The sequence below is a fragment of the Diadema setosum genome, chromosome 9 (assembly GCF_964275005.1).
Source record: "Diadema setosum chromosome 9, eeDiaSeto1, whole genome shotgun sequence".
NCBI classification, from domain to species: Eukaryota; Metazoa; Echinodermata; class Echinoidea; order Diadematoida; family Diadematidae; genus Diadema; species Diadema setosum.
The window spans coordinates 35,820,885-35,848,597 of record NC_092693.1 but is presented as its reverse complement, the minus strand read 5'-3'; the positions used below and the strand labels follow the sequence as shown (position 1 = coordinate 35,848,597).

At 40.1% G+C, this 27,713-nt stretch overlaps 1 protein-coding gene across 4 annotated transcripts in view; it reads left to right on the top strand.

The window, feature by feature from the left end:
* LOC140232649 (RNA-binding protein 39-like) overlaps positions 1 to 27,504 on the top strand; it is a 33,504-nt gene extending 6,000 nt beyond the window's left edge. The window contains exons 2-14 of one of the 4 annotated variants that reach the window (XM_072312750.1): positions 8,913 to 9,058; positions 10,910 to 10,980; positions 13,414 to 13,488; positions 14,284 to 14,739; positions 15,664 to 15,775; positions 17,541 to 17,633; positions 18,104 to 18,301; positions 19,395 to 19,460; positions 20,571 to 20,778; positions 21,345 to 21,556; positions 21,920 to 22,113; positions 23,427 to 23,611; positions 23,959 to 27,504. In XM_072312750.1, coding sequence (XP_072168851.1) covers positions 8,996 to 9,058; positions 10,910 to 10,980; positions 13,414 to 13,488; positions 14,284 to 14,739; positions 15,664 to 15,775; positions 17,541 to 17,633; positions 18,104 to 18,301; positions 19,395 to 19,460; positions 20,571 to 20,778; positions 21,345 to 21,556; positions 21,920 to 22,113; positions 23,427 to 23,611; positions 23,959 to 24,068 — 2,043 coding nt within the window. In that variant the 5' untranslated portion in view covers positions 8,913 to 8,995 and the 3' untranslated portion in view covers positions 24,069 to 27,504. Of the gene's footprint in view, positions 1 to 8,912; positions 9,059 to 10,518; positions 12,048 to 13,413; positions 13,489 to 14,283; positions 14,740 to 15,663; positions 15,776 to 17,540; positions 17,634 to 18,103; positions 18,302 to 19,394; positions 19,461 to 20,570; positions 20,779 to 21,344; positions 21,557 to 21,919; positions 22,114 to 23,426; positions 23,612 to 23,958 lie in introns of those variants that run through there. The other 3 variants (XM_072312752.1, XM_072312753.1, XM_072312751.1) reach the window with 3 other exon arrangements.
* Positions 27,505 to 27,713: the final 209 nt, after the last annotated feature.

Genomic DNA, 27,713 nt, shown 5'->3' with positions numbered 1-27,713 from the left:
ATGGAAATTTCTCAACAAATTTCACCTTACCATGCAAGCTTTCGTCACAAGAAAAAGCTCCGTCATCGAGACTCTCAGAGCAGAGAAGATACCGTTAAATATTGCTTCGCAGCATCAGAAAATAAAAAGGAATTGCCTTTAAAATGCCATGAAACATTTTTTTCATACATCATTCCACTAACCTATGTCAATATTATGACAAAAATGTGTTTCATTCTGTAAAAATCAGGCACAAATGAAGTTGGGTCGAGTTGTCCAATCGCAAACCCGCCCCTGGACAACTCGACCCGGTCGAGCTGTCCAGGGGTAGGGACGAGTTGTCCAGGGACGACTTATCCCGCGGTCGAGTTGTCCAACCCCCCATGTGTGTATAAATAACTCGTTCACCTTGTGAGACTTTCACTTCTGATATACCGGCAGCGAGAACGACACGCATCGCAGCCAGCGGGAGGTAGGCCCTATTGTAAATTGTCACTATATGCTATAAATTACATCTGGCCTTCGGCCTACATTAGCAAGAAAATACGTTTTTTAGGTGAGAAAATGAAAGAATTATCATATTTTATGAAATTATGAGACAGTTAATTACATTTTTGCGTCGCATCTTGTAGATCTATCCATGAGAATTTCATTCCCAGGGTTGGTTTTATTCCTGGGTGTGTCATTTTCATTACAGACGCACTTACATTACAGTACGCGTCCGGTCCCACAACCTGTCCAGTCCCACAACGCTTGGTCATACATACTGCATGCTGCTAGTTATTGTACGGTGGGATTGGTGTGGCCTTGTGCGCGGATGCTATCCGTAGAACAGTTATAATTTGGGCGTCTGGTAACTATACACAGCCCCGTCGCCGCTGTATAGTACATACTAATTAGGGTGTCTGATCGCGCACTGCCAACCTTCGGACAAAACGCGCCCCTATCTTACAACACGCAAGCCCCATAGAACACAATGGAGTCGCGCGCCTACGCTGTTTTGACCCCGCGTTTTGTGCTAAAAAATCGCATTTATTGCAAAATCCCCGGTCCATGCCGCTATCGAATCCTAATAAATTTGGTATCATATGAAAGAGGAAGTTTTGCTCCATAATCTTTCAAAGCGCTGGTACATGACTCCGACGATAAATTGGTGTAAATGTCGTTAGAATCACACCTATCTCGATATCTCGGCGTCTGCTTCGCTACTTGTACCAGCGTGTGGCATGCGAGTAGTTTAGGATGTGCTGAATCCGATGGTGAGGTCGGTTTTTCGCTAGCTCCACGTCTTGGACCGGGGATATTGCCTAGAAGATACCCCTTGCCATAACTTTTTGATCTCAGCGAACGTGCTAGGCGTGGCTTCGTATGCAACAACCATAGTAACGTCCGAGCAAATACGCTCATACATATGTAAATCTACACGCATTCGCCGCCACATGGTGCGCATGCAGCTAGCTCGCGCGCTGTGTGTGTGTGTGTATCAAGAGTTCTGTGGTGTGTATCTCACGGACCTACACGTGTAGGTCAGCAGTGTGTCTACCGTCGCAAGGTAGCTACGTAGCTACATACAATGTACGTATACGAGTACGTGCGCGCGCGCACACCCGTGCCACTGATGAAAACAGACTGAGCTAGCCAGCTAGCTGTCACGTCGCTTCGCTTGCGATAGTTCTACAGCACCGAGTTCTATGGGGTTACGATTGCCCAGCATTCACAATGTGCATGTAACGCGCTCGTAAACCACCTGGCGCATCAGTTTCAACGTAGTCAAAGTACATGTACTATTACTGGATTGATAATGATCATAACAGGCCTACAGTGTATGAGTTAGCAATCCAAACGAATGACCATGTAGAGTCATATTTATTTTTTTTTTAATACTTCAATAGAAAAGTGCACTAACGATGCACGAGTTACAGTCTTTCTCGCGATCTTATGCAGCACAACAGATAGGCCTAGGCTACACAACGCACCATATCAGGCAAGTCAATTGTGAAGCGGTACCGCGGTGGAAGGTAGGTACAAATACCGATTTTTACGACTGAACTTCCAATCGACAAAAAAGGGCAAACAACGATTTTGGAAGCTATACTCTTCAGCCACGAATGGTGGTAAAGTGGCAGTCATGGCTAAATAGCCATATAACATTTTCACATGAACTGCCATAGATCTCGACAGCATCGACGTGTTATGTAGTCGTCGCATTCAGTAGTAGCCAGCTGTGAAAGTGTGTACACACGTACGTAGTGTAGCGCATATAGCGTGTGTGTACAGTGTGTAGGTAGTACAAAACACTCAAATGCACGCTCGCTATTTATTGCTAGCGGTAGCTCGTCCGCCGATGCGTTGGCTGGGCCGGAATGCATGCGCTACGTATTCATTCACAACGCTGAGCGCTTTATACGTACGCACAACATGTATTATGACGACACGAGGGGGAGTGGCTTCTGCGCTGGTTACGCGTTTTAGCAATCCGCTGTACGCTCATTAACCGGTCGCTGGCGATCTGCACGCGAATGCTACTTACCGGTCTTGTTTGCAAACATGATTTGGACACATTTTCGTGCGTGCTCGTCAAAAAAAAAAGTTGTAATATTGCAGTGATTTGAAAGTTGAATTTCTCGAGATAGAATAATTATTTTGCCATGAAATTTGAAATATATGCTAATGACATATTTTTCTTTCATATGAAATAGTTTATAATCCACCTTTGAGAATTTCAAAAGTTGCAAAAATGCTACAGACACCGCGCGACAGGGCTGTACCAGCGAAGCTCCAAACACGAAGAGGGTCCAACGATCGCATGCGGTCGGATTGAATTTTGATACTTTTAGATCATTTTTTTGTCACTTCAAACTAATCTGACGAATAAAATGATAATGAGACTTCATATCTATGCTATGAATATTGAAATTTAGATTTAATAACTTACCTAAAATGATGGTTATATGCAGCATGTGTGAACGGTTCACGAACGGTACATCGTCTTTCACGCCAGGCCATTTCCAATATCCGGGAGGTCACATGATCTGAATGCCCTTTCAAAAGGTCGCGCTGTCGACCGTGCTGCTACACCAACACTCAAGCAGCGCATCGCACGCACGCAAAAGATTTCCGCAGAGATCAAGGCGCCATTTTGAATTCTGCAACGATGAATCCCGACGGTGTTAGGGAATCCGCCAGAAAGTATCATTTTTTGGTTCCACGGACTTAAATCACGAGGGCTCTCAATGGACTTACGAACCTTCTGTAATACAAGCATGCACTTAAAGTGAAAACAAAGTTCTGGTAAGGGCCTGAGAACCCGTCTGGCACCATTTCATATTTGCTTGCAATATATCGAAAGAGTCTACAAAGAAACTTACCTGGCTGACGCGGTTTGCCGGAATGATGAGTCGTTTTGGAGTATTTTGAGAAAAATAATAAAAGTCGGTAGACCGACTTTTATTCCAGAAGGCTCCAGACTAACTCGGTTTCAGGGAAAACTCGACCCTATTTCAGACAATTTACACACAGTTCGTGATCGCCATGTTCATCAGTACTCTATACTACGGGTACCAAACGAGGCCTTGATGAGCAGACAGGAAAGTGCGTGCTAATCCTGTACAAAACAAATGGACAGTGCGCGGTCCTCAAGCCTATATCGCAGTATACGCACATCACCTCAGTTGCTGAGACGCGCGGTCTTTGAAGTTTTTGTTGTTGTTTATCAAACGTCTTTGATTGTTTTTAGAGGTGCTTGAGAGGCGCACACTAATTTTGCATGCGCGCCAAAGAGGTTTTTGATGCGCGCGTTGTAACAACTCGGACCATTACTACGAGTAACCAGAACGCTACAATGTAGTTTATACAGGCCGCTCCCACATGCATAGTACAACGTTGTACAATAGAGGGACAACCAATACAACTCATCCCGCTGTCAAGCAAAGCGAGGCCGAGTTATCCCTGAGTCCGTCTGGTAGATTTTTGCAACTGGAGAAATACTCGTCATACGCGTCATTTCACACAAAACATACATATCCATAAATGTCCATTGTTAACATAACACATGTGCAGAATTTCTCACAATCATTAATAACGGTGAAGTTATGCGCAAATAAAAACAGGATATTTTTCATCCTCATGCTGTGAAAACCGTGGCGAAAAAGTGGGTTGCGAGCATAGAATTCTAATGAAAAGTCACAGTCAAGCGCACTCAAGTGGGTGGTGCTATTCACTGCGTTTATCACATTCAAAGCTCGCGTGTTTCTCAGGCTAAATGAGCATCCTTATCAACACACACCTACCCTGCTAGCTGCGAGGCCCGCTTTGATTCTGCTAGATAGATACACTGTAAAGTAGGCGTGGATAGCATGCATGCACGTACTGCACTCGCACTGGTTTTATCGTGTCTGGCTGCCAATACAGTACATGCATGGTACTGCGCTAACTACCGTACTGCACTTACAATGTACAGCGTAGCTGGGCAAATACAACATGGAAAGTGAGCAACCAAGGTCGTAGACAGAAAAATTTGTTGTTAGTCTGGAGGAATTTTTAATCATTTTGACATTCACGGTTCTCTTCTGTAAGAGGGTATTCCGTGAAGCTAGATGTACAGTGGTGAAGTCTCCGCGGAAAAAATATTCCCGGCGCCACTATCACGCGAGACCGATGACCAGAGAGAGCTTTGTACATACTGTAAAAGTGGAAATTTTCGCGGTGTGGAAATTTTCTTGCCTTTCGTGCAACCAGATGCTAGCGCGAAAAAATAAAAGCATGCGAATATTCTTGCGTGCCATATTTCCAGTAGTTAATGTCCTGATTCTGCGGAATTAAAAACACGCGAAATCCAGCTTACCCGGGCGAGCGCGAAAAATTACTCACGTGAAAATATCCACTTTTAAAGTAGTAATTAGTATACATACAGACTATTACAGTGCGTATACAGTAAGCGTCGGTCTACGTCGGAGTAAAAGCGCACACAGTAGTGGTGCATATGCATCACTAGCTTTTTTTTCTATAGTAGACGAACAAAACGCACTCGGTAGCTAATAGAGATTGCATGGAGACGCGCACATGTACTCACCTTCTGTCCCGGCGGTGCGCTATGCGGTGCAGGGGCTGAACATCGTACCTGATGCATGCAAAACCGATACGACTGGAGCTTCGCGTAAGTGCGCGCCGTACACTGTAACCATGAGTCATGGCGTGTAACCAAGTGTCTAAGAGTAAGACTTGTAGGCCCCACCCTGCTTAGTTCGCTGATGCTGTTACCATGCTGACAGGGTATCTTAATCGCTATTTCGCGGGTTGATTGTGTTGAATGAGCGAAAAACCAATGCTATTTTTGGATTCAGCACCATCACATCCTTGTACGTCATACAACAGCCTGGTGAGTTACACAGTCAACGGAACAGCTGAGTTATAGCCATGTTTAGGCTTAACTCTGAATTTAGGTAGCAATACATCTTCATATCTGAACTCAAAATAGGACGAGAAGAATGAGATCATCATAAGCTTTCATATGAATCTTATGATACCAAATTTATGGGGATTTGTTCCTCCCATGAACCCGCAAAAATGCCTGAAAGGTGATTTTAATCCAAAATTGTGGGTCCACTTTTCGACCAAACGCGCGCCCTACGCGTTCCCATTGCTCAACTCGCACTGAAGGCATCTGGTGGTTGTAAGTTTATTTGAAAATGCTAGCGCTTTTGCAACCAAAATGTGACTTTCATGATATCATATGTATCAAAAATAATATGATAGATTTCTCTTATTGTAAACAAATGTTTTAAAGTATTTTTATGCTCTGTAGATGCATAGAGACCTACAGTACAGTAGGTCAAAGATGACTAGTGAACTCACGACTTGTGTGTGAATTGTTGAAGGGGATGACAAAGTGCATCGCGCTGCCGATGCCCTACTATAAAGACAGAACATCTGCATGCTGTGATTCATTTCATCACTTTAATGCTTAGTTTTGTGAGGCTTTCCTGACCCAGTTAAAAAACCTTGTAATTTAATGATACGTATTGACATTTGAGTTGACAAAATGACATTTAACAGGTGTTAGTGTACCACTTTCGAACCTCCTTGACTCACAAATGATTTCAAAACATTCACAAACTCAGCTCACCCTAAAAAATGGTCCCTCAGAGTCTGAAAATCTTGATTGCTGGAAATACTGCTCTGCAGTGTAGGCCTATACTTGTAAGCAATCGACACATTACGAATACGTTCAACGCATGCAGTAAGGGTAAACTAAGAAACGTTTGATCTGAATGAGTGAATGTAGTGATCACAGTGCCCAGCGGCCTTTTGTATGAGTGTCTTTGAAAAGCCCCTTTATGTCTTTCTCTCTTTTCTTTTTCTTCTTTCATTGCCGGGTGGTGTAATTGTGCCTTGTGGGTAAAATCGGCCTAAATCAAACACCCATGGGTAAACTCAGCCCCTGGTAATGAGGTCATGAAGAGGTTGAGTTTACCTGTTCAGTGTTAGGCAGAGTTTCCTAACTTTCCCATATCTTCTTATTAATCATTTCTTTGTGGGTTTCCTCTTGTCTGACTTTCTCAATTTCCTAATTCAATATTTAATACAGTATTTACTGCCTATGATGTAATTGTTTTGTTTCCTTCATGGGCTATCTTTCTCTCCATGTACCTTTCCTTTCTTCCTCTCCATTATCATTTTCTTATGTTTCGTTCTAATGTATCCTTTTCTTATTTCCTTTTCAACCTGTATAATTCTTTCTTCCCTATTCATCTTTGCTTTCATCCAGGTTTGATTTATCTCTCATTCTATTATTCTGTCATAGTGCTTTTTATTTTCAATCTTTAATTGTTATTGTTTGTAATGCCGGTTTCTCTTTGTTTTTTTCCTTCCATTATCTTTTGTTTTTATTTTACAATGTAAGTGTACTTTCTCTCTTGTAAACCTTTTGTATCATTTTTCTAGGTTTTTATTGGTATTTTTTCATTCATTTCCTTTCCCCCAGTTTTTCTATTCTTTCTCATATTCTTTCACCCTTATCTTACATGCAGTACTTTTCACAATCTTCTTTCATTCACATACACACCCTCACACGTACATATACTGTACATGGTTGCACACACACACACAACAACCCAAAATGTCAATCAGTCACCACAAGACTCAATACAAGCTGAGGGAAAGGCGGAAAAACAGGTTTATCTTTTTATATACCATAGAAGAACTTGCGGTAGTCGCTGTGAGATTGCTATTGTACATTGTATGTGTACATTCAGATCAATCCTTGCGCTCGCTGCCGAGCTGTGAACATGTTTTGCATGCCATGCTGTGCCGTCTGCTCCTGTGCAACACAGTTATCGCAAAGCGAACTACAGTGTAGATAGAAGCTCTGCGACCGACAAGTGTGAACGTGTCAAAATGACAAAAATTCCATTTCAACTGGACCTGGGTCTCACTCTGGTGCAAATATTTGTGGTTGTTGCGTGAGTTTGTGCATGTTTGGAGATCAGGAAACGGGGAGGTGCAAAAGTACACTAGCACCCATTTCACATGTTTCAGTCAAGCTATGTTTCTGTCTATGTGTACTTATTATCCTACTTTCTTTAATATTGGCAGTGTATATTGTACAACCACACACGCACGCATGTGTCTTTACCATCCAGTCACAAGTGTGTGATTGCTTGTGCTAGTCCAGCCATGGCCTGAGTGTATACTGTACACATGTTACACATGGTATTGGAGAAGCTAGCCTAGATATCATATACACTGTATCACTGGATAGGGAACTCACTGTGTGTAGTAGCCTACATACACGTAGCCACCCCTCAAGTCATCAGTCTGGGAAACCAGCTCATGAGAGGGGCTCCTGCTCATACGGGACTCTCCCCCTCATACAATGTACATGAGCCACTTCTCTATGATATCATTGTGATCCAACTTTGGCCACAAAATAATAACATTATGAGATCTACAACGTATGTACAGTATGCTGTACTTTGTACACTGTACACAAGGTCTACTATCAAAATGGACTGGTCTACACTGTAACGTTAGACCTCTAATTATTGGATACTAGTGTACAGTGGGTCTACACATGTATAAAGACTATGTGGAGTGATAGAAATTATAAATACTGGGTGATTCTAACCTATTCTATTTTTGGTCGCGACGCTTCGTACATTGTACATGTCCAGTGTGTTTGTGTAGAAATCATACAGCTGTGGAACTGTGGCTACGGATGAATGTTGCAGTTTTAAAGGGGCTGTACAGTACTGGTTGAGAAGGGGATTCATGTTTTTTACATTCGTAAGTGAGATAATGAGAAACCTCTTATGAAATATGATAGAGCATGTATTTTTAAGAAGGATTCAGCTTTTATTTGATGAAAATCGGTTTTCAAATGGCTGAGATATCAAAAAAATTGATAATAATAAAAGACTACAGACCACGCCTTTTATTAGGATCTCTTTGTTTCACCTTGTTTTTGGATATCTCAGCCATTTCAAAACCGATTTTCATCAAATAAACTTTTGATACCCCTTAGAATTGCATGCTCTTTGACATCTCATAGAGTGGCTTCTGAATATCTCGCAAAACGTTAAAAGTTAAATCCTCACCTCGACCAGAACTGTACACACCCTTTAATGTGGCCGGATTTGTAATTTTTTTCCCCCTCTCCTCTTGTCACTGACTGAAATTTGTAAGAGAGTGAAGGAGACCTGTAAATGAAAGCCCACCAAGGGGAAATTGACATTGCCAATGAAAATCACATGCTGTACAAATTGTAACTGTAGCTCAGTTCTTTGTTTTAGTGGAATAAAAAGGGGCCGGGAAAGAAAGGCTTTTGTCTATGAATCGGAGAACAGAGAAATTACTCAAATTTTTTTAAGCCAGTGCATTGTTCTTGAGTGTAAAGCAGTTTTTCCCAATCCCCCTTCCTTTCGTTCTCTTTAAAGTTACAGGAGCTTGTTACAAGGTGTGCTTCCCTCACTGAGGTTTCGAGAGTACAAGTGTAGCGCACGGAGTGCAAGGAGAAACGATGGGCGAGGATCTTGATGTGGATGCCATTGAGGCAATGTTGGAAGCTCCATATAAAAAGGAGGTATGTATGAGGCTTTGTCACGTAATAGAGATTTGACAAGTTCTGATTGGAAGTCGTGTTGTTTGTCTTATGCAGCATAGATTGGTTGTTCACACAGTGATATTGATAGTGTATGCTTGCAACACCACAAGAGGCAAGGAGGGAGTGTTAAAAAAGGACTGCTGGAAACATTATGCATGCACTGTCAATTGAATTATGATAGAAATGAGCTTCAGATAGCAACTGGACAGGTATTTAGTCTTGTTTTGTATAAATCTTGGATCTACAAAGTATGCCTTGTGAATTGAGACGGGAGTTTCAGTGTCTGCAGCCTTTTCATGGCATTGAATCGTTGCATATTTACTGGTTGATCTTGTCTAATTTGTTATTTCCATTGTTTTTTAGTACTTTCAAACCGTACTTCCTTGTTGACGTATGAATAGCGTTGAAGTGTAACAAATTGCTCTACCATTGTCGATCTCCAATATCCTTCATGATGATCATTCACAACTTGTCCGTCCCATTGCTGTTAGCTGCAAAATTTCTCATTCCCGCCAGATAATTGTTAGTGTACCATTTATTTGTTACGAGAACTGAATACATTTCCCGTCCATTCTTTCTAGGATGTTGAGGGATGTACACATCATCAGCAGTACGGAAGGTTTCGTGGCAGTTCTCCATGTCATCAAATCCGCTGGATGCTTTCTGAATTTTTCCTTTCTTTTTCTAGTCAGTTTATTATATTGCAATGTGTTATGATAAAATGTAGAAAGTAAACATTGAAAATAAACATTACAATTACATAAAAGACCATAACATCATATTAGGCAAGTGATGTGGCAATTTGTAAAGTGCTCAAAACATTGGTACTTTATTGAAGATAACATGATTACAATCGACCTAAAATTCTTGTGAATCATACTGTAAGTTGATGTTGGCTAAATGCTGTTACAAATTCATACACCCGGTATTCTTTTCACCTTTCTCGCACCAGTGATGTAAAAGCAGTTGGAAAATATAGTTGTCTGTGTTACAAATACTCTGCAGTGGCAGGTGCTTCATGTGTTTTACATTTACGTTTCAACTCCTTCAGACATTATTCTGATGCATTCCACATACTTGTTTCACTTCATGCCATTGCTTTGAAAGAAAAATCATACTTTTTTCAAGAATGGTAGGATTGCCAGTGTCTGTACCCTTCTTACACTTTCCCAACATTTTCATTTGTCACAGATTCCTTTTAACTGGTATTCGGACCAACTGATTTCGTTCGGATCGGTCTATTTAAAAGTTTCATGACTGATGGTTGGTCAGTGTAAGTATTTGTCTTAGCTTACAACGGGCCCATAGCATATGGTGTGCTGTTGTAAAAAGTACTTGTTGAGCAGATGAAATTGATACTTCAAAGGGGTGCTGATTTGGTATTGTAGCAGTGTTGGATGGAACAGTGAGCCCCCAGTAAAAAAAAAAAATCTGCTCAGTGGAATTAAAATGCAAAAGCAACATGTAACAGGTCTCTATACTGTCCTTCTTACATATTATTAGCTGTTATGATACAATTTGTCAGTACAATGTGTCAATCAAATATTATGGAGTGCATGAAATACATTGCACTAGTAGCCACACTGAACTGTGTGCATGTATCGGTTAAACATTATCAAATAGAGATATCAACATTGCGTGACAGTAGTGGGGCCTGTTACTGCTGCTTTGTGATATGAGAATGTGACGCTGCTCTCAACAAATGTATTGATTCGTTTCTGCTTTTGTTTCTTGTTTTCTCTCCCCGTTCACCGCAATCCCCTTTCTACTCCCTTAAAATCCAACGTGCTTGTGCTGTTCACATTCATGATGTTCTCGTTTGGAATTCAGGACGTGGCAGCTGAGAATGGTGCCCCTCCCGTAGAGGAAGCCATCGTTGAAGAACCTATCACGAAGAAGAGGTGGGTGTCAATTCAAATAGATAACTTTTGAGGTTATAGCGTTTGTGCAATAAGACATGCAGATTGATATTACATGTTCACAATGTTCAATCTTGATAATGCAGAAATGTGTTTTAGAATGCATAACTAACATGCAACCTGTTTTTGCCTAGTAAATGATTTGACTACTGACCATCTTCAAAAGGGACAGAACATGCCTGATCATTCACTTCACATAACCTATCCATTCGATAGCAGAGACAGTAACAATTCTACACGTGTGCTCCCTACACATAGGTGACAAGTTATTGAGGGATAGTTTGGTGGTGAACTTGATGCGGAAAAGTCAGCCCTGCTTAATTACCCCTCAGAAGGTAAGGTCTAGTGGAATTGTGATGCAGAGAAGAATTGAGACAGCATTTGCCGCATATGTAGTAAACCCTGTTTGCTGTAGCTGAGCTATACTCCTGAGTTTTGCTGGAGGTGTTAAGTAGCACTGACATGGTGGCTCAAGTGCATGTCAAATATTTCTATGTTGACAAATGTTTGTGAGGTTAAATACATTACAATGAAAAAAGATCAAATTTGATACAGAGGTAGCTAAAGTACAATTTCCTTGAAGTATTTTGAAATTCAATATTCATTGAAACATGCATTGCTGAAAGTACTTGTACATGGCTCCACAGATCAGTTTATACGTGACAAGATTCTCTGAATCCTCAGTCATTGGAAGATGGGCTACATTCAGAGTGCATATCCATTGGCAGCTAAAATGTAGCTGAATGTGGTTGTACCAGAAAGATTATTTGTAGTAGCGGTACACACAACTGAGCCTCTTTACATATGACATGAGCAGCAGAAACTTTGTAATCCTTCCCCCTTCCTCACCCCTTCCTCACCCCCAAGTATTAGGAATTTCGATTCTCCATGTAACAACTGGGTCACTATCTATTGCCGCAGATAATTTGGATAAAGTGAGAAAAACCTAACCAAGTCACGTGCGGAACCTGAAATCACAAGTTGTTTACGTCAAGAGGTGGCGGGTTGCGATGCTGAGCTGTCCCGCGGATGATTCTCAAGGTTTTGTGGTCTGCGCCCCATCTCTTTGCCTCTCGCATTCTTCCTATGTTCCAGCAGTGGGTGTGAGAGCAAGAGTGGGAGAGAGTAGAGATTGAACAGGGGAAATCGAGAGTACGTTTGAGAAGATTTGTGTCTCTCAAATGCCAAATAAGTGGACAGTCACTACTTGTGCATACATGGCCTGTCTAAGCAGGGGGCAGAGCCATTGATCTGATTGGATAAGAGTCAATGGAATGTGTTTTGTAAATTTTTGTCAGTTAAAATGTAGTGTTACTTTGGATAGTCATTTACTAAATGGCCCTTAAAAGAACTTTTGCTTTGCTAGTAGTGAGTAGATTTACAGGAAAGATCTAGTGAGGACCATACAACAACAAGCGATATGGGGAACATGATTTGATTGCTAGTTTGTTCATTCCAAATAGCATCATGACAATGATATAGCTGACGTACGATTGGAGGGCACAGTGATTAGAGTCAAAAAATTAGCGAAATGATGACTGAAATTTGAAAGGATATCACACTGTTTTGTTACACTACGACTGTAAGTTTGGATCTTCACTGATGTGATGTATACAAATGTATGTGGATAGTTGCAGGAATATAGTTAATATTATAACTTTGTGAAAAGTCAAGTATTTGTAATTCTGGTAGTCTTGCACAGTAAGCGACCATATCTTTGGAAGGAAGAAGTCAAAATATATGGCACAAAGTGTTTGATATGATTTTGCATACCTTTAACAAGGTGATAAATAACTTAGTGATGTGTAAAACTAAGTCTTGTTGCCTGTTGCCTTTAGCTTATTTTTCTTTGTTCTTGTGTAGACTTTCCACCACAAACCAAACCACCAAGTTGGGACTTCAGAGAAACATCAAGTTTGATCGAGGTTTAGATGGATTTGCTCATGTATTCTGCTTTGTCTGCTTTTCTTTGTCAAAATCAAGTTAGGATAGGATATGAAGTGTATTCATGGGAACCCTTACATGTGAAATTGTAATCACATGTATGTGCAAAGAATGCTCCAACTTAACTCGGTAAAGGGTTGTCATATTGTGGCATTCATAGTTTATTTCATGCAAATGCTGATGACTGCCTGAAGTGATGGAGACCCAATTTTATGTTTTACAGCTATAAGCTTTAATTGTATCAAGGAATCAATATCATTCCTTCCAAGTGCGACCAAAATGCCAATGAGCAGTCTTGAAGGAGCATGATTTTGTGCAGTTGTTGATAGGTATGTAGGGATCAACTCTTTCACTCATGTTTTTACTCTAGTGCTCTGTGCTGATTTTTAATGATGTGAGTAGAGAGAATATCGTGTATGAAATGAGATCTGATGCAATCTGCTAACCCTGCGAGTTTATTCCGGTTTGCAGGGAGGAGAGGAAAAGGAGTCGCAGCAGAAGCAGGGGTCGAAAGAGGAGCAAGAGCAAAGAGAGGGAACGACACAGGTTAGCATACTTGCCAACTAGTAAGATTTTATCAGATTCAGTAAGATTTTTTTACGTTAAAAATAGCAAAATCAGATTTTCTGTCAGAGAAATCAGATTTTAAAAAAATATGTAGATATACCTTTCATGTGTATTTTCTGAAGATTTGACCGAAAGTAAGATTTTTAACTTCAGTTTCCATATAAAATAAGATTTTTGCAATCCACAAGTAAGATATTTCGTCTTGAAATGTTGGCAGGTATGGGTTAGTTTCCAAGTCATGTTCACTCTACTTCTCTCATCTGCCAAGCAGCCACTGAACATTTGTAGTTTTATGCCAAAAAAATGTTTGGCATATTATTGTGTCAAACTAGAGAAAAGGTCTCTGTAAAATGAAGATTTATGGCATGCTCTTTACATATGTACATGTATATGCTTTGTAGAGAAGAATTTTGGCCATTTATTATGCTGCAGGTTGCTCATTTCTTAGCTAGGTGGCATATGCATTACATACTGTTATGTGCATGTCTTGCCACTTGCGCATTTGATCAATGTTCTGACATTCCCTTCTCTTGTTTAAAACATGACGATGCACTTGTCAGTGGTGTGTATACATACATGTATCTATACATTCCTCGTGACCAATGGAATTACAGTACTTATATTCTCTAGGAATGTTCTGTAGGACAGTGATTGTGTGTTTGACAAAGCTTTTATTCCTCTAGTTTCTCCTTCAAATTTTCCATCAGATCCACGCTTCCAGCCTTAAGCTCGTTTACATGTTATGATTATTTTCTTCTATATAAAACAAAACAGAGATAAAGACCGCAAGGATCGAGATCGTGACAGAGGCCGGGACAAAGACAGAGACAGAGACAGAGACAGAGAACGGGACAGGGACCGGGACAGGGACCGGGAGAAGGACAAGGACAGGGACAAGGAAAGGGAGAAAGAGAAGGATCGTGACCGAAGGGACAAGGATAGAGAGCGGGACCGCGAGCGGGACCGGGACAGGGACCGTGATCGGGACCGAGACCGAGACCGGGATCGGGATCGTGACAGGGACAGAGACCGGGACAGAGAGAGGGACAGGGACAGGGACAGGGAACGCCGACGCAGCCGCAGCAGAAGCCGAGAGCGCTATGGCGGTTACCGTGGCGACAAACGATCAGGCTACAGGGGAAACCGCAGGGAACGTGAGGAAGATGGCTACCGCTCAAAAAAGTCTCGTTCTCGAAGTAGGGAACGTAGCAAAAAAGACACCAGTCCACAGTAAGTGAGCTGCGTCGTAATGAAGCACCCCTTAAACAAATGTTTGTTGCTAAGTGACAAAAGGTGTATGATTTTTACATTGAACATTTTTCAGGGGACATATCTGAGAAATTGTAAGCAAACCTATCCCAAAGTTTTATAAAGGGATTGGCTAGCATGCTTCTTTAAAATGATGAGTGTTGTATGTGTCAAGCAGTGAGACATGACCATAACAAGAGATCATTTAGGACACCTAGCAATCACTGATCAGTCTTTCAGGACTTGGTAGGACTTATATTTGCAGGATGACACAAGCTTAATTTCAGGATTGACATATCACCTCTGCAAAATACATACTATGTTTGGATAATGTACCCAATATGTATGTTTTAACAATGCAGATATTTCCATGTACCATGGTGTTCCCCACATAGAGCAGTGTGTATTTACTCTCTGTAAAATATATATTGCATGATTGTTTCCCATTTTCTATCTGGTTATCATCATCCCAGTGAGTTTGACAGGAGTGTTAACCTACAATCTTCATCGAAATGATTTATCACAAGTTTGATTCCCACAACATGTATTTCTCTTGTTAAACATTTTAAAGTATCCTGTGCTAAGTGAGACTTGTGAAGAAATGAGGGTTATTTGTTCTGAGCATGGTAGGGCTTGAGCAAAAGTTAGGTCAGTTGCCAGTGCCGAACTAGTGCTCGTAGGGAGACCGGTATTAGATGCCTTATTTAATTCCAAAGAAGTGGTCATGAAGTGATTTAACTTGATTGTGACTACCCATGTAAAAGCTGGAAAATTTATCACTTATTAGTAGCAGCCTATGAGAGCCCAGCAGTATGTAAAAGTAACCAGTATTTTAACAACTAGTGAGCATTTCCCAAGTTGGTCATCAGCTGACAAGAATTTCTGCATGCATTCTTCCCTCCGTAGACGTGACGATCCTGACGCTGACACGAGAGACGCCAGGACTGTGTTCGTGATGCAGTTGTCACAACGTGCCAGAGAGAGACAGCTCAAGGAGTTCTTTTCATCTGTTGGCAAGGTATGTGAACAATTCATCACTTCTGCCAAGGAGGTTATGCTTTTGCCAGTGTTAGTTTAGTTTGTATGTGTGTTTGTGTGTTGTTTGCAAAATAATTCAAAAAGTTAGGAGCAGATTTGGATGAAATTTTCAGGAAAAATTGATGACACAATGAACAGATGACTACGTATTGGTAGTGACCCGGATCACTATCTGGAGCCAGGGGTGGTATTCTGAGGTTGTGATTAAGTCTGTAATTAACTTCGTAATTAAGTAGAGAAGTTAATAGGCCCTTAATCATAGGCAAAATCAGTATTCTGAGGACGTAATTGAGGTATGATTAAATCCCCTATTATTATCTTAGGTTCCTCCCATCTAATTGTTATTCCATCCAATCAGATGCGTTGCTAGAAGCCAAAATGATGAACACGCACGCAAATGTGCTCTCAATGCGCGCTCCTTCACACACACCCCGTAATTACAACGCAAGAGCTCCGTGCGCATACTCCGGTCTTTGATTACAACCCTTCACCTACGCACGTGAAGAGCTCACATAAAATGACAAAATTCCTCGAAGATCGCCTATATTTCTTTTTTCTCTGAATTCTACGGATACCATGACAACAAGACTCAATCGTTCCTCGGTTACGGAAGACGGTAAGCATCGTTGTGGCCGAGAAAAAAACGCTGTAATGCGTGATATCAGAGTAGTTAATGACACTCTTTGGTATCATTAAGTTTTCCATTAACTTTCATACGTAATAACATGCTCAGAATACCGATTTGCAATCAACTCTGTGATTAATTCCTCTTAAGAAGTGCACACGCGTTGATACGCGCAAGCGAATAATACTTTCCCACCAAAACGCTCGTTGTCATGGTAGTTAATAAACACCCTACTTAATTAAGCCCTCAGAATACCAATTCGGTAATTAAGTGCTAATTACACCTTAATTAAGCCCTCAGAATACGGCCCCAGGGTTTCTACAACAAAAAAGAAATCAAAGGATTGTTTACTGTTAGGAAACAGGGCTATTTGTGAGTAGCTAATAAACTAACAATGATATCAATGTGATTCCAAATGCTTTGGGTATGTTTTGATGGCCAAGGACTCTGGTAATGCAGATGATATGAATGTAGGACTAAGATATAGGATGAAAATGAGCTGCTTGGTGGAGGTCTATGCTCTCCGAGTGCTTTTCCAGTATTTTTACTGGCCTTTGCATACTTTCAGTCTGTTGGTGCTATTACTTGAAATGTTATGAACAGGTTTTGATGACATATTCAGGATCGCTCAGTTGTGGCTGAAGAAATGGGTGTTTGGTTTTCGGTGGTAATTGGGATCATTATCCTGAAAATCACACTGTAATCTCAAGATTTGACACTTAGCATTTGGTCATTAAATGCTTCTTCAAACGCCATACAGTCATGCATGATGAAGCCATTTCATTTTCAGTGACTGCATTTGGATGATGCAGTGGTAATTTTCTTTCATATTCACCAAGTTTTTACAACTCTCGTGCTACAGTATCATTTCCATAATTAAAAATGAAAATGAAATGAAAACCGTAAAATGCTTGAGATCTTAAATATGAAATATAGTTATGCATTTTTTTTTCATTGATTAAAATTCCTTTCTTTTAATTTTGATGTCTTAAAAGATTGTCAGTATTGGATCAGCATGTAGACAAAAAAATTAGTATTAACTTTATCGACCATGCAGTGGATTTGAGTAACTTGCAAGTAATCTGAATATTTTGATTGTTCTGTTTTGTTGCTGTCACAGGTCAGAAGTGTGAAAATCATCACAGATCGCAACTCGAGGAGATCAAAAGGTGTAGGATATGTGGAATTTGACTCCACAGAATCAGTTCCCCTGGTAAGTTTGTATGTATGATTTGTGTGCCCTTGTGAGAACTAGACAGGTGTCCAGAAAGCCTTGAAGGCTTTGCAGCCACAGTGGTGAATCCTTCTTGTTCTCAAGCGCAAGATGTTGAAATTATCCTCTGATGTTTCAAACCTGAATGTCTGATGAGCTTGGGACATTAGACATATTTATGTTACTGTAGTCTACCTGCCTACCACAAAATGTTACGGCTGTCAGAGAAGTACAAAGCAATGTGCAAACTCTTACAAATTGTGACATGAATACTTTGCAGGTCTTCTACACATCTATTGTTGAAGAGGAATATAAGATTAGAATTTTGTGTAACCCAAATGACAATTGCTTATAGTTCTATGTTTGTTTGTTTTTAATATGATTGTTTTGCCATCAATGCCACTGTGAATATCAAGAAAACTTTGCTGAATTTAGTCTAAGAACATGTCAAACTCCCGTTTCTCCACCAGGCAATAGGGCTAAACAACCAGAAACTCCTTGGCATACCCATCATTGTCCAGCCGTCCCATGCCGAGAAGAACCGGTCAGCCAGTCAGAATGTCACCCTCCAGAAGGTCAACGCCGGACCCATGCGACTCTACGTGGGCTCGCTCCACTACAACATCACAGAGCAGATGCTTAAAGGCATATTTGAGCCCTTTGGCAAGGTTAGTGACACCTCAAATTTGATATCAAGAAGAAAAGCCAGTCACACTATGCAAAACTACCTGGAGATTGCTTCCCGATAAATTTCCAGAAATTTGATTCCCGATAACTTCCAGAAGAGTGAGCTCTCATTCACACTGCAGTACAGATAAAACTATGCGTAGTTTCAGTAATGCAAAACTATGCGTAGATTCGATAGTTTCAGTCTCTAGCATGGATGCTCCACATGGGCAAAAACTGCACTCCCTCCTTGAATATGAAAAATGCAAATGCCCAACAGCGTGCTAAAGAATAATGCAATGTTTGTCAACAACATCAAGTGGATCCCATCATGTGACAGACTTCGTGAAGTTTCAGCCGTTTGTGGTCACACTACACAAAACTACACATTGTTTCATGAAAAATGAGAAACTTCCAAGTGCGTGTGACTGACGCAGGAAGTCTTTTTTTTTGGAAGTTTGCGGTCAAACTGCTCAAAGCGAAACACTAGGTGGTGTAACTGTGCGTAGATTTGCGTAGTGTGATTGCAGCTAAAGTGGTTTTTTTATAGTCTTGAAAAAAAATGCATTACACTGCAAGTATAAGTGGTATCTTCGCTAATCAGTGTAGTGTATTTAATGTCAATCCAAATATAGTTGTGTCTCATATGTGTTATTATAAGAATGAGGGGAATAACTAAGGGGAATAAACTCGAGTTCATCATTTGTGGATGGTAAAGGAGATGAATACATGAGAACAAACTTTGTACCCCAAATTGTTGTGAAAGCTCAATGAACTCCTTTTTTTTTTGGCAGTTATTGGGGAAACTTTCTCTCAAACTGATGTTCTCTTGTGATTTCTGGCTTTTTTTATTATTCATAGTGCAGTTCGTTGCAGAAGAAGATCAGCTTAGTGAAGATCGAATCATGATTTCATATTCTATGGTTTTGTTTGTTTGTTTGTTTTTTTCAGTCAGCACCTTGTCAGTAAGATGTGATTGTGTAAGGCGTTTCCAGAATGGTCTTCCTCCACCACTGATAGTTGCTAACTACTTGTTATTTGTTACATATATCCACTGTGATGACCAAACAATGATTTGCACTGTTTTCCCCATAGATCGACAACATTCAACTCATGATGGATTCAGACACAAACCGGTCAAAGGGATATGGCTTTATTACGGTAAGCAAACTTATCTTATGATCCTTATGTACGCAGTGAAGATACATGATTTAGTGAATCTCTGTTTTAACCTTAAAATGACACCCAAGACGTTGGTTGGATACCTTCCTTTGATAAGTTGCGGCTCTTTGCTAACAACTCTGTCATCTTTCACTCAGATCTACTTTTCATAACTTAAGCAATACCCAAGTGTTGCCTTTTGATTCTTTCTGCTTTCTTTTCTTGATAAAAATTTTGCTTTTGCTGCTCAGTTTGATCTTGGCAACGTCAGCACTTCTAAGTGTGTACTGATATTCACAAATAGTGGTGTAAAAAGTTTGTAATTTACTTGATTCCAAAATCTCCAGTTTGTCTGGGAAAGTTGTTTTAAGGTCTTTGACCTCCTCATGAGCCAGATTTATATTTGTATTGTCTTTCGACTCAATTTGACAGTTGCAAAGTAGGGTGTTTCAAGTTCTCAAACTCTTGTTGCGCTGCTGCCAAGAATGAAACTGAATCTTATATGTTTTCTAACGCATTAACTCTATTCCATAGAGCCCTTCATCTATACATCTATAGTATTCCAACACTTAGAGCATGGCTGCCTCAGCCAGCCAGCCTCTGTCTTCATTATTACACAATCTTGTGAGTGCATCCAACACCAAACATCCAACAACAAATTCAAATCTCTGTTTCTGACATAAATATTGTGCATGTGACAAATCTCGATCTTATTTTGATGAGAAATTGATATTATTGAAATCTCATTTTGACAGGAAGTCAGTGAAAAGGAAGGAGCCTTTGGAAAATAGTTTGTATATAAAGAATATATGTGATCAGGAGAGAAAAAATACATAACAAAAACAGTGTGAGTGTCTTACAAAACTTGATTTTGGTGTAACTTAGGTATTGTACTTTTGTGGTCTGCAATTTAGTGTACTTGATAAAGTAGACGATTGAATATAAAGTGACTTTTGTTTTCTTCATCGGTGGTATTTTGAAGGAAGGTATTTATTAATCAGAACTTCATGGTAGTAATTGCTTCACCCGTGGCATTAGAAGGTCATTGATATGACTCAACGTTGTCCTAGCCCCCATCCACATCAAGTTAACTCTTTGCTGCTCCTACAGTTCCACGATGCGGAAGATGCCAAGAGGGCGCTAGACCAGCTCAATGGCTTTGAGCTTGCCGGGCGACCGATGAAGGTCAATCACGTGACGGAGAGGAGTGAGCAGGGTCAGCAGGCACCCTCGTTGCTGGACAGCGAAGAGCTGGACAAGAAAGGCATCACGCTCAACACAACGGGCAGGTTGCAGCTCATGGCAAAACTGGCAGAAGGTGAGGAGAGAAGAAGTAGAGGTTTGAGAAGAAGTCGTTCAGTTCTACTGAATATGTTAGATATTGTAGCTGTGGCCTAGCTGTATCAAGGTCAGAGTGAGAAAGACGTGGGATTTTACTCAAGTTGTACAGCGGGAAGAGAATGCACATGTAATGAAAATATGAGACTAACTTAAAACAGCAGAAATATTAGCATTTCTGTGGACTAATGTCTTAAGGAAAGCACCCCTCAAAAGTAAGGTGGACATCAACATCCCGATACCTTTAACCTGTTGCTTCCAAGATTACTTGAATTCCCATTGCTACAAAACAGGGGGCACCCTGGTTCCCGCAGACAATGGGTTAATTTCGACAGTTTCTCACACCTCTGGTTCAGTTCTTTATAATTGCAAGAGAATTGTTGCATATATTTAACAGGGCATTACTTGTATCTAGCTATGTTTATCTTTTACTTTTTGTATGACATGTTTATATACCATGCTGTCATGTTGTTTGACTTAAATGTCTTTTGTTAGTATTTTGTATACATGCTTGCTAACTTTTGTTTTCCTACGTGCATTTTGCAGGCACTGGTTTTCAGATTCCTGCTGCAGCGGCTGAGGCCCTTCACCCACTCAGTCAGGTACCAGGTCTAGGGCTCCCAGGCCTCCAGGTCAATCCCACTGGGGTCAATCTGGCCACCCCAGTGGTCAATCTTCAAGAATCCCTCCAGGCTGCTCAGCTGCAGGCTCAGCAGAGTGCCCAGGCCCTGGCTGCGGCTACAGCAGCCGCTCAGCAGGTCAGTCCTGAGAATCAAATTTGTTCCTTTCCTATATTCCTATATCTGTATTAAAATATCTTTCAGTATCAATTGTGGTAAGGATTGATGATTTTGTGTGTGCCATATAGAAATGGGAGATGGCAAGTCTAGATATCTGTCAGCAATGTCAGTTGTCAGTTTGTGCAAAAACATTTGATGGAATATAATAGCTTTCTCTTCCTTTATGGAAGTGATGATCATTGGAGTGCAGTGCATGTATCCATAAACTACACTGCATGGCGTCTAATTGAGTGACCCTATGGTGAAGCACATGATCTTGAATTATCTCACCATTCTGTCTCACTCGTCTCATTTCCTTCCACTCTTTGCTTTGCCTCCCAGACAAACATTGCTTTAGGCATGGGTCAGCTACCAGCTATGTCCACAGCCCTGGCATCCCTGGTGCCCGGAGTGCAAAGCTTACCCGAGCCAGTGAGCCAGCCAGCCCAGCCGGCACAGCCGGCCCCCGCCACTGGTCCCGCAGGAGCGGGAACGACGGCATGCTTTGTGCTTTCCAACATGTTTGATCCCTCTGCGTAAGTGTGCATGCAGTCACATTCAATGCTCATCTTTGTCAAGTACTCAACATGGGCTAGACAGTTCTATTATGTGTTGTTTTACATTTACATTTAACCAAAAAAAAAAAAAAGGTATATTTTTCTTGTACCCTAACCGCTTTCATTATGTCATTTAGTTTTGTAAGGATAAGAGCAGAATGTATAGCATTCCACTTCATTATAACATTTTGATTCGGAGAATAATACTCCAGCAGATATCAAATTCATGGCTTTTTAGTAGGGTAGTCAGGTCAATATTGAACTCCGGAATAATGCTACATATGCAGTTCTCGCATGGAAGTTATAATCTCCGCCATAACAAGACCTCAATGTCTTGGTGGATTTTGGCAGAGACATGCACAAATTTGACTCATGCAGGATTGTTGCATATATTTCTTAACCACTCCAAAGCTCTGAATGCACTTCTAATATTCTTTCTGTGAATGACATGAATGACATGTTCAATGAGATAAAATACTATAAAACAAGGAATGTTCGCATGCATTTTAATTTTGCGAATTTCGCAAGAGCCAAGATTTATGAAATTAAAATGCATGCAGAAATTCTTGTGTACACTATATGCGTTGAATGTGAGTGGCAATTCGCGCAAATTTGATGCCGCGAAAAAGGCCGGTGGCTCCAATTCGTGAGAATTTCACGCTGCGAATATATCATGCTTTACAGTAAATTGATGCCACAGGATTGATGTTGGTTAGTCAAAGTCTCTTGAGTGTTGACAGAATGTTTGGAGGTGACCCAAAAAAGTGAAATGAGTTAACCCTGTTCAAATCATTTGCGAAATATGAATCCCGAAAAACAACACAAAACTCAAAACAACAAAGTTAGTAAATCATTAATGATTGGTAGTCTGTATGGAGTCAGTTGTTCATTATATAAGTTCCTTGCTTCTTTGCATCCTGTGTTGCATATTTTCAAAAACAACAAAAACAAAGTGATTGTCATATGTGCTGTATACATAGTGTATTTTCTGTTGTTTTTATTCTTACGATTTTTGTTTTTAGTTGATCTATATTCGCGATATGTACATCTCATGAAAATATTGCATCAAATACCACAAATGCATTGCATCTCATCGCCAAGGAAGGAAATCACTAACTTTTCTCTAGCAGGGGTATTTCCTTCTCATACGGTTAATCTGGTTCTCAGACAGCGACTTCAAACACTTGGGAAGTTGTCTTACGAGTCCCATTTTGTGAAATACATGGCACATGCAGGTCATGAATAAACTATGTTTGCCCTTTCAAGCATTTCTGCAATTTGGTAACTTACAGAGAAACAGCGCTAGGCTGGGACACAGAAATCCGAGATGACGTCATTGAAGAATGCAACAAGCATGGCGGCGTCCTTCACCTACACGTCGACAAGTCCTCACCCAAGGGCAACGTCTATGTCAAGTGTCCCAATCCACAAGTAGCCATGGCCGCCGTCAATAGTCTACACAACAGATGGTTTGCAGGTAATGCCCCATTCTTCTCCCCTTTCTCAATTGTCCAGATCTGTGGCAAAGAACCTGATAATGTATTGACTGTATCTATACTTCTATAGGACAGTACTTATTCCAATCACAAAGATAATTCACCTTTATTTCTTCATGTGCTTTTTTTTTGGAAAGGAGAGAAAGGGTTCTGAATGCCTATTCTGATCACAGTAAATGAAATAATGATAACAAAGAAATGCTGTCCTTGTGGTTAAGATTCATATTTCTTTATTAGGAAGATATGCAGTGTAGAATGTGGATGTCATGAGTCATGCCTGTATTATGTTCAATGTTAATCTGATTTTCATCTTGTTTCTTCATTTCAGGCAAGATGATCACTGCAGCCTACATGCCTGCTGCAAACTACCATGCAATTTTCCCAATGGCGGCATCAGCTACCATGCCACTTCAACCCAGTACCCCACGACGAGTGTAAATACAAACCAGTCAGCATTTTTTTTTCTTTCAGTGTATAAAGACGCACACATACCTGTTGAAGCACTTTTTAAAATGATGTATGTGTCTGTGTGTACATAGTCCAAATATCAGTCTTTTTGGGATTTTGAGAAAATTTTAAGACTGCTAAGGGATAATGAGTGTTCTTGTAATATCCAAGTGGAGCTGTTGGGAAGTGTGCTGTGGCTTTTAATCATGGAGCGAAAGCTGCAAAGTGAAACGCAGATTGTGATAGAGAAAACTGGCTCAGCAGAGTTGTTGAAAGAGTCTCATTGTGCCATCTCATGTACTTTTTATAGCAAAATGTAATTTTTGGATCGTGTTTGTACACCTGTAGTCTTCACTTAGATTTTCACCTTGATGGTAAATTAAAAAACAACAACGAAAAAACCCAGAAGGGTTGACAGATATTTTACTAGCATGTTGTAAATCTATCTAAAAGTGACATGTAATGTTGTTATCTGGCAAAAAATTGGGATGCAGTGTTAAATCAGAAACTTGAGATGTAAACATGCACAACTGACTGGAGTTTCCTGCATTGAAGCAGATGGAGCACTCATCCAGACAAACGAGACATATTAAAATGATAAAGATGCTCACACACATGCACCGAGTATCCTCTCCAGTCATATCTGCAACAATACCCCAGAGTGTATGGAGAAACACCCTCAGTTGCATTTTATGCAAAGTGATTGATGAATAAACATACCGGTGTAATTATGTTAACCTTTCGAGGATGGACTGATTTTGCTATAAAACACACTTCCCATAGACACATAGTATTCGTGGGACTCGTTCTCAACGGTTTAATTTGCTATTCTGCTGCACTTGCACCATTGGAAGTTGTGGGTGAAGCAGGAGTATATTTTCTTCATTCTTTTGGGTGTACCATTGCTCATTTGCATAAAAATTGAACAATTGCTGTAACTTGAAATGAGTCACCCTGCTGCAACACCATAGAACAAGGCTAGAGCATCTTGGAATATCCATGTAGTGCTAATGCTGTAGTGTAAGTTATGAGAATTATAAATCTTCACACCAGAGGGGCCCTTAGAGTTCACTTAGACCAAAACCTCATGAAGATCTGCAATGACAGTTACAGAGAATTTTTAAAGAAAAATACCACCTGGTCACCACAGAGGACAAATGAACTGATGTAATGTATGATGTGTGTATAGACTGGAGTGTAAATACATTTTTGCTGCCAAAATTTCAGGCAGGTTTGATGCTGATGATGCATGTATTTCGTTGAGTGTGCGTGTGTCAGAATGTCTTCATGTTATTCTTCTGTTTGTGACTGTGGCCAGTGGAAATGTATAAACTGGCCAGGAATCCACACATCACAATGATGTAAAACCTCACAATATTCATAGGTTTTGTATGTATTCCCCACAGTCTTTGGCCTTTACATAATGATGAATTATATGTGGTCAGATTTGTTTCAATGCCAACATGTAAGAAAGACCTCTGAATTTGATCCCTTCTCATGGCATGTTATTCAACGGACATGCACGAAAATCACTGTTGCCATAAAGGCCATTTGTTTCATTTTGATTTTTTTTTTTCTTGCTTCATATTGAGTGTGTGTATAGCAAAAGTGGCAAGTATAGACAGAATCGGTGGTTTTGGGTTCATACTGCAGATTTCATGTTTTCAGTAATGATAAGTGGCGGGGCTTGGGTCAAACATTGTCAGAAGGTTTAACGATCTTTAAGTTCTGGATGCATCTTTTGAATAACTACAGGTGATTAAGATGGTTGTAGGAGTGGGAAATGATAGAAAATTTAGCACTGTGTGCACAGGCTTTTCAGTAAGCCCCTTTATCTTACAGGATTTTATGGTTTGTGGAGAAACTTCCCTAAATTAGGCAAGCTCTATTAACCCTACATCTCTGCAGGAGAGTTGATTTTCTTTTTTTTCTTTTTTTTTTTCTTTCTCTCTCGCTCTTTTGTCTCTTTCATTTGTGATGAGCTTTGAGAGGTGGTTTACTTGACTGAAGGTTGTGTATTTTACAAGGATTTGTTTATTTAGCACATTCCCAGTTACTTTGTGTATATTTCACTTCTTCTCTTTTGGTATATTTTACTGTGTATGTTTTAGTAGGAGTGGACTTGGAGATTGTTATTGACAGGGGGGGGGGGGTTGTAAGTATGGCTTAATATTGCCCATTTTATCACTTGTTAGCTTAGAAACAAAAGCGCATGAAAGTTTGAAGCCTAAGCCAGGAATGCACATTTTCCTGTTCATGTTTGTTTGCTTTTTTTATGGCAATTCACTATAAAGACAGACCCATTTAATACCAAGAGGTGATGAGAAGTGTGAGAAATTCATCCCACTTCTATAAGTATGGAAGTCCTTTAAGCTTCCCCTCTGTTGATATGCTGCATTTATGCTATACACAGTCTTTTTCGTGTTAATGTGGACATCAGGAGAATGCAGTGAGTAAAGGTGATCTTGATTCTATGACAATTTTCTCATACTGACACTCAACATGCCAAATTATGGGTATATTATATGTTACTCAACTTTTGCTCAGATTTGCTCATTACTGTATGCACACTGGACTACATAATTATGTGGTTGCTGTACACATGAATATAGGTATTGTGGGATGCATTGCCGTCAGCTTAAAGATGAAATTTTGAAATTTACTGTTACTTGTACATTGATACATTCAAAAATTCTACTTGTGTTTGTCCCTCCTCCTGAGCCTGTTTTAGTCTAAGTTATTATCTTGCTAGGTTTGATTATCATGATTAAAGAGGTCTTGGGGATTACTTCGTACAGTTCATCCAAGCTTTTACAACATGTTGCATTGACAATTACAATTTGCATTTATGATGGCATGGCATGTGAAAATTACATGTTGATGTTCATGCCTTGCAAGTATCGTTTGCAAGATATTTTTCCCCCCGAAAATTCTCATACAGGAACAAGATACAAATGGGTAAGGTCCTTTGGATGCATGGAGAGTTTTACACAATTCTTACCAAATTAATGGAAAAATTTTCGCCACACTCAATGAGAAATTTGGACTGATATTCCCAAGATTAGTTGGGCAAAATTGAGAAAAGAGGAGAGTGTACACACAGTTCAAATGGAATTAAGAAAGTAGCTTTCCTGTTGAAAAAAGGAAAATGTGTCATTTATGAAATTATTTGCTAGGCAAAAAGATTCTCAAGGTCAAAATGGTGATTGTGTAAAGAAAAACTGTAAATGTAAATAAATACGGTACTCATTTAAGACGTGCACATTTTGAAGGTGCCAAAGTACGGGTGTAACTTTCCCAGCAGTCTAAAAATGTTGGCCCTTTCTTTCCACTTTTTTTTTTTTTGAATCTTGTGTTGAATACATGTACAATGACATCAAATAGTTCATAATATTGTCAATAAATCTTTCTTACGAAACATGAGAAATATTGTAGTGTGAGTGGAAATTGTACTTGAAAAAATGGAGCTGAGATGATTAAGTGGTTGAGAACTCAGTAAATAGGATTGAGCAGTGCATTCAAATCCAGTCAGGGGAGTTGTTAATAAAATTGTGTGTGTTTTGAATGATTGTGTGTGTTTGTGTGTGTGTGTGTGTGTGCGTGCGTTTGTGTATTTCTGCATGATTATTAATGATA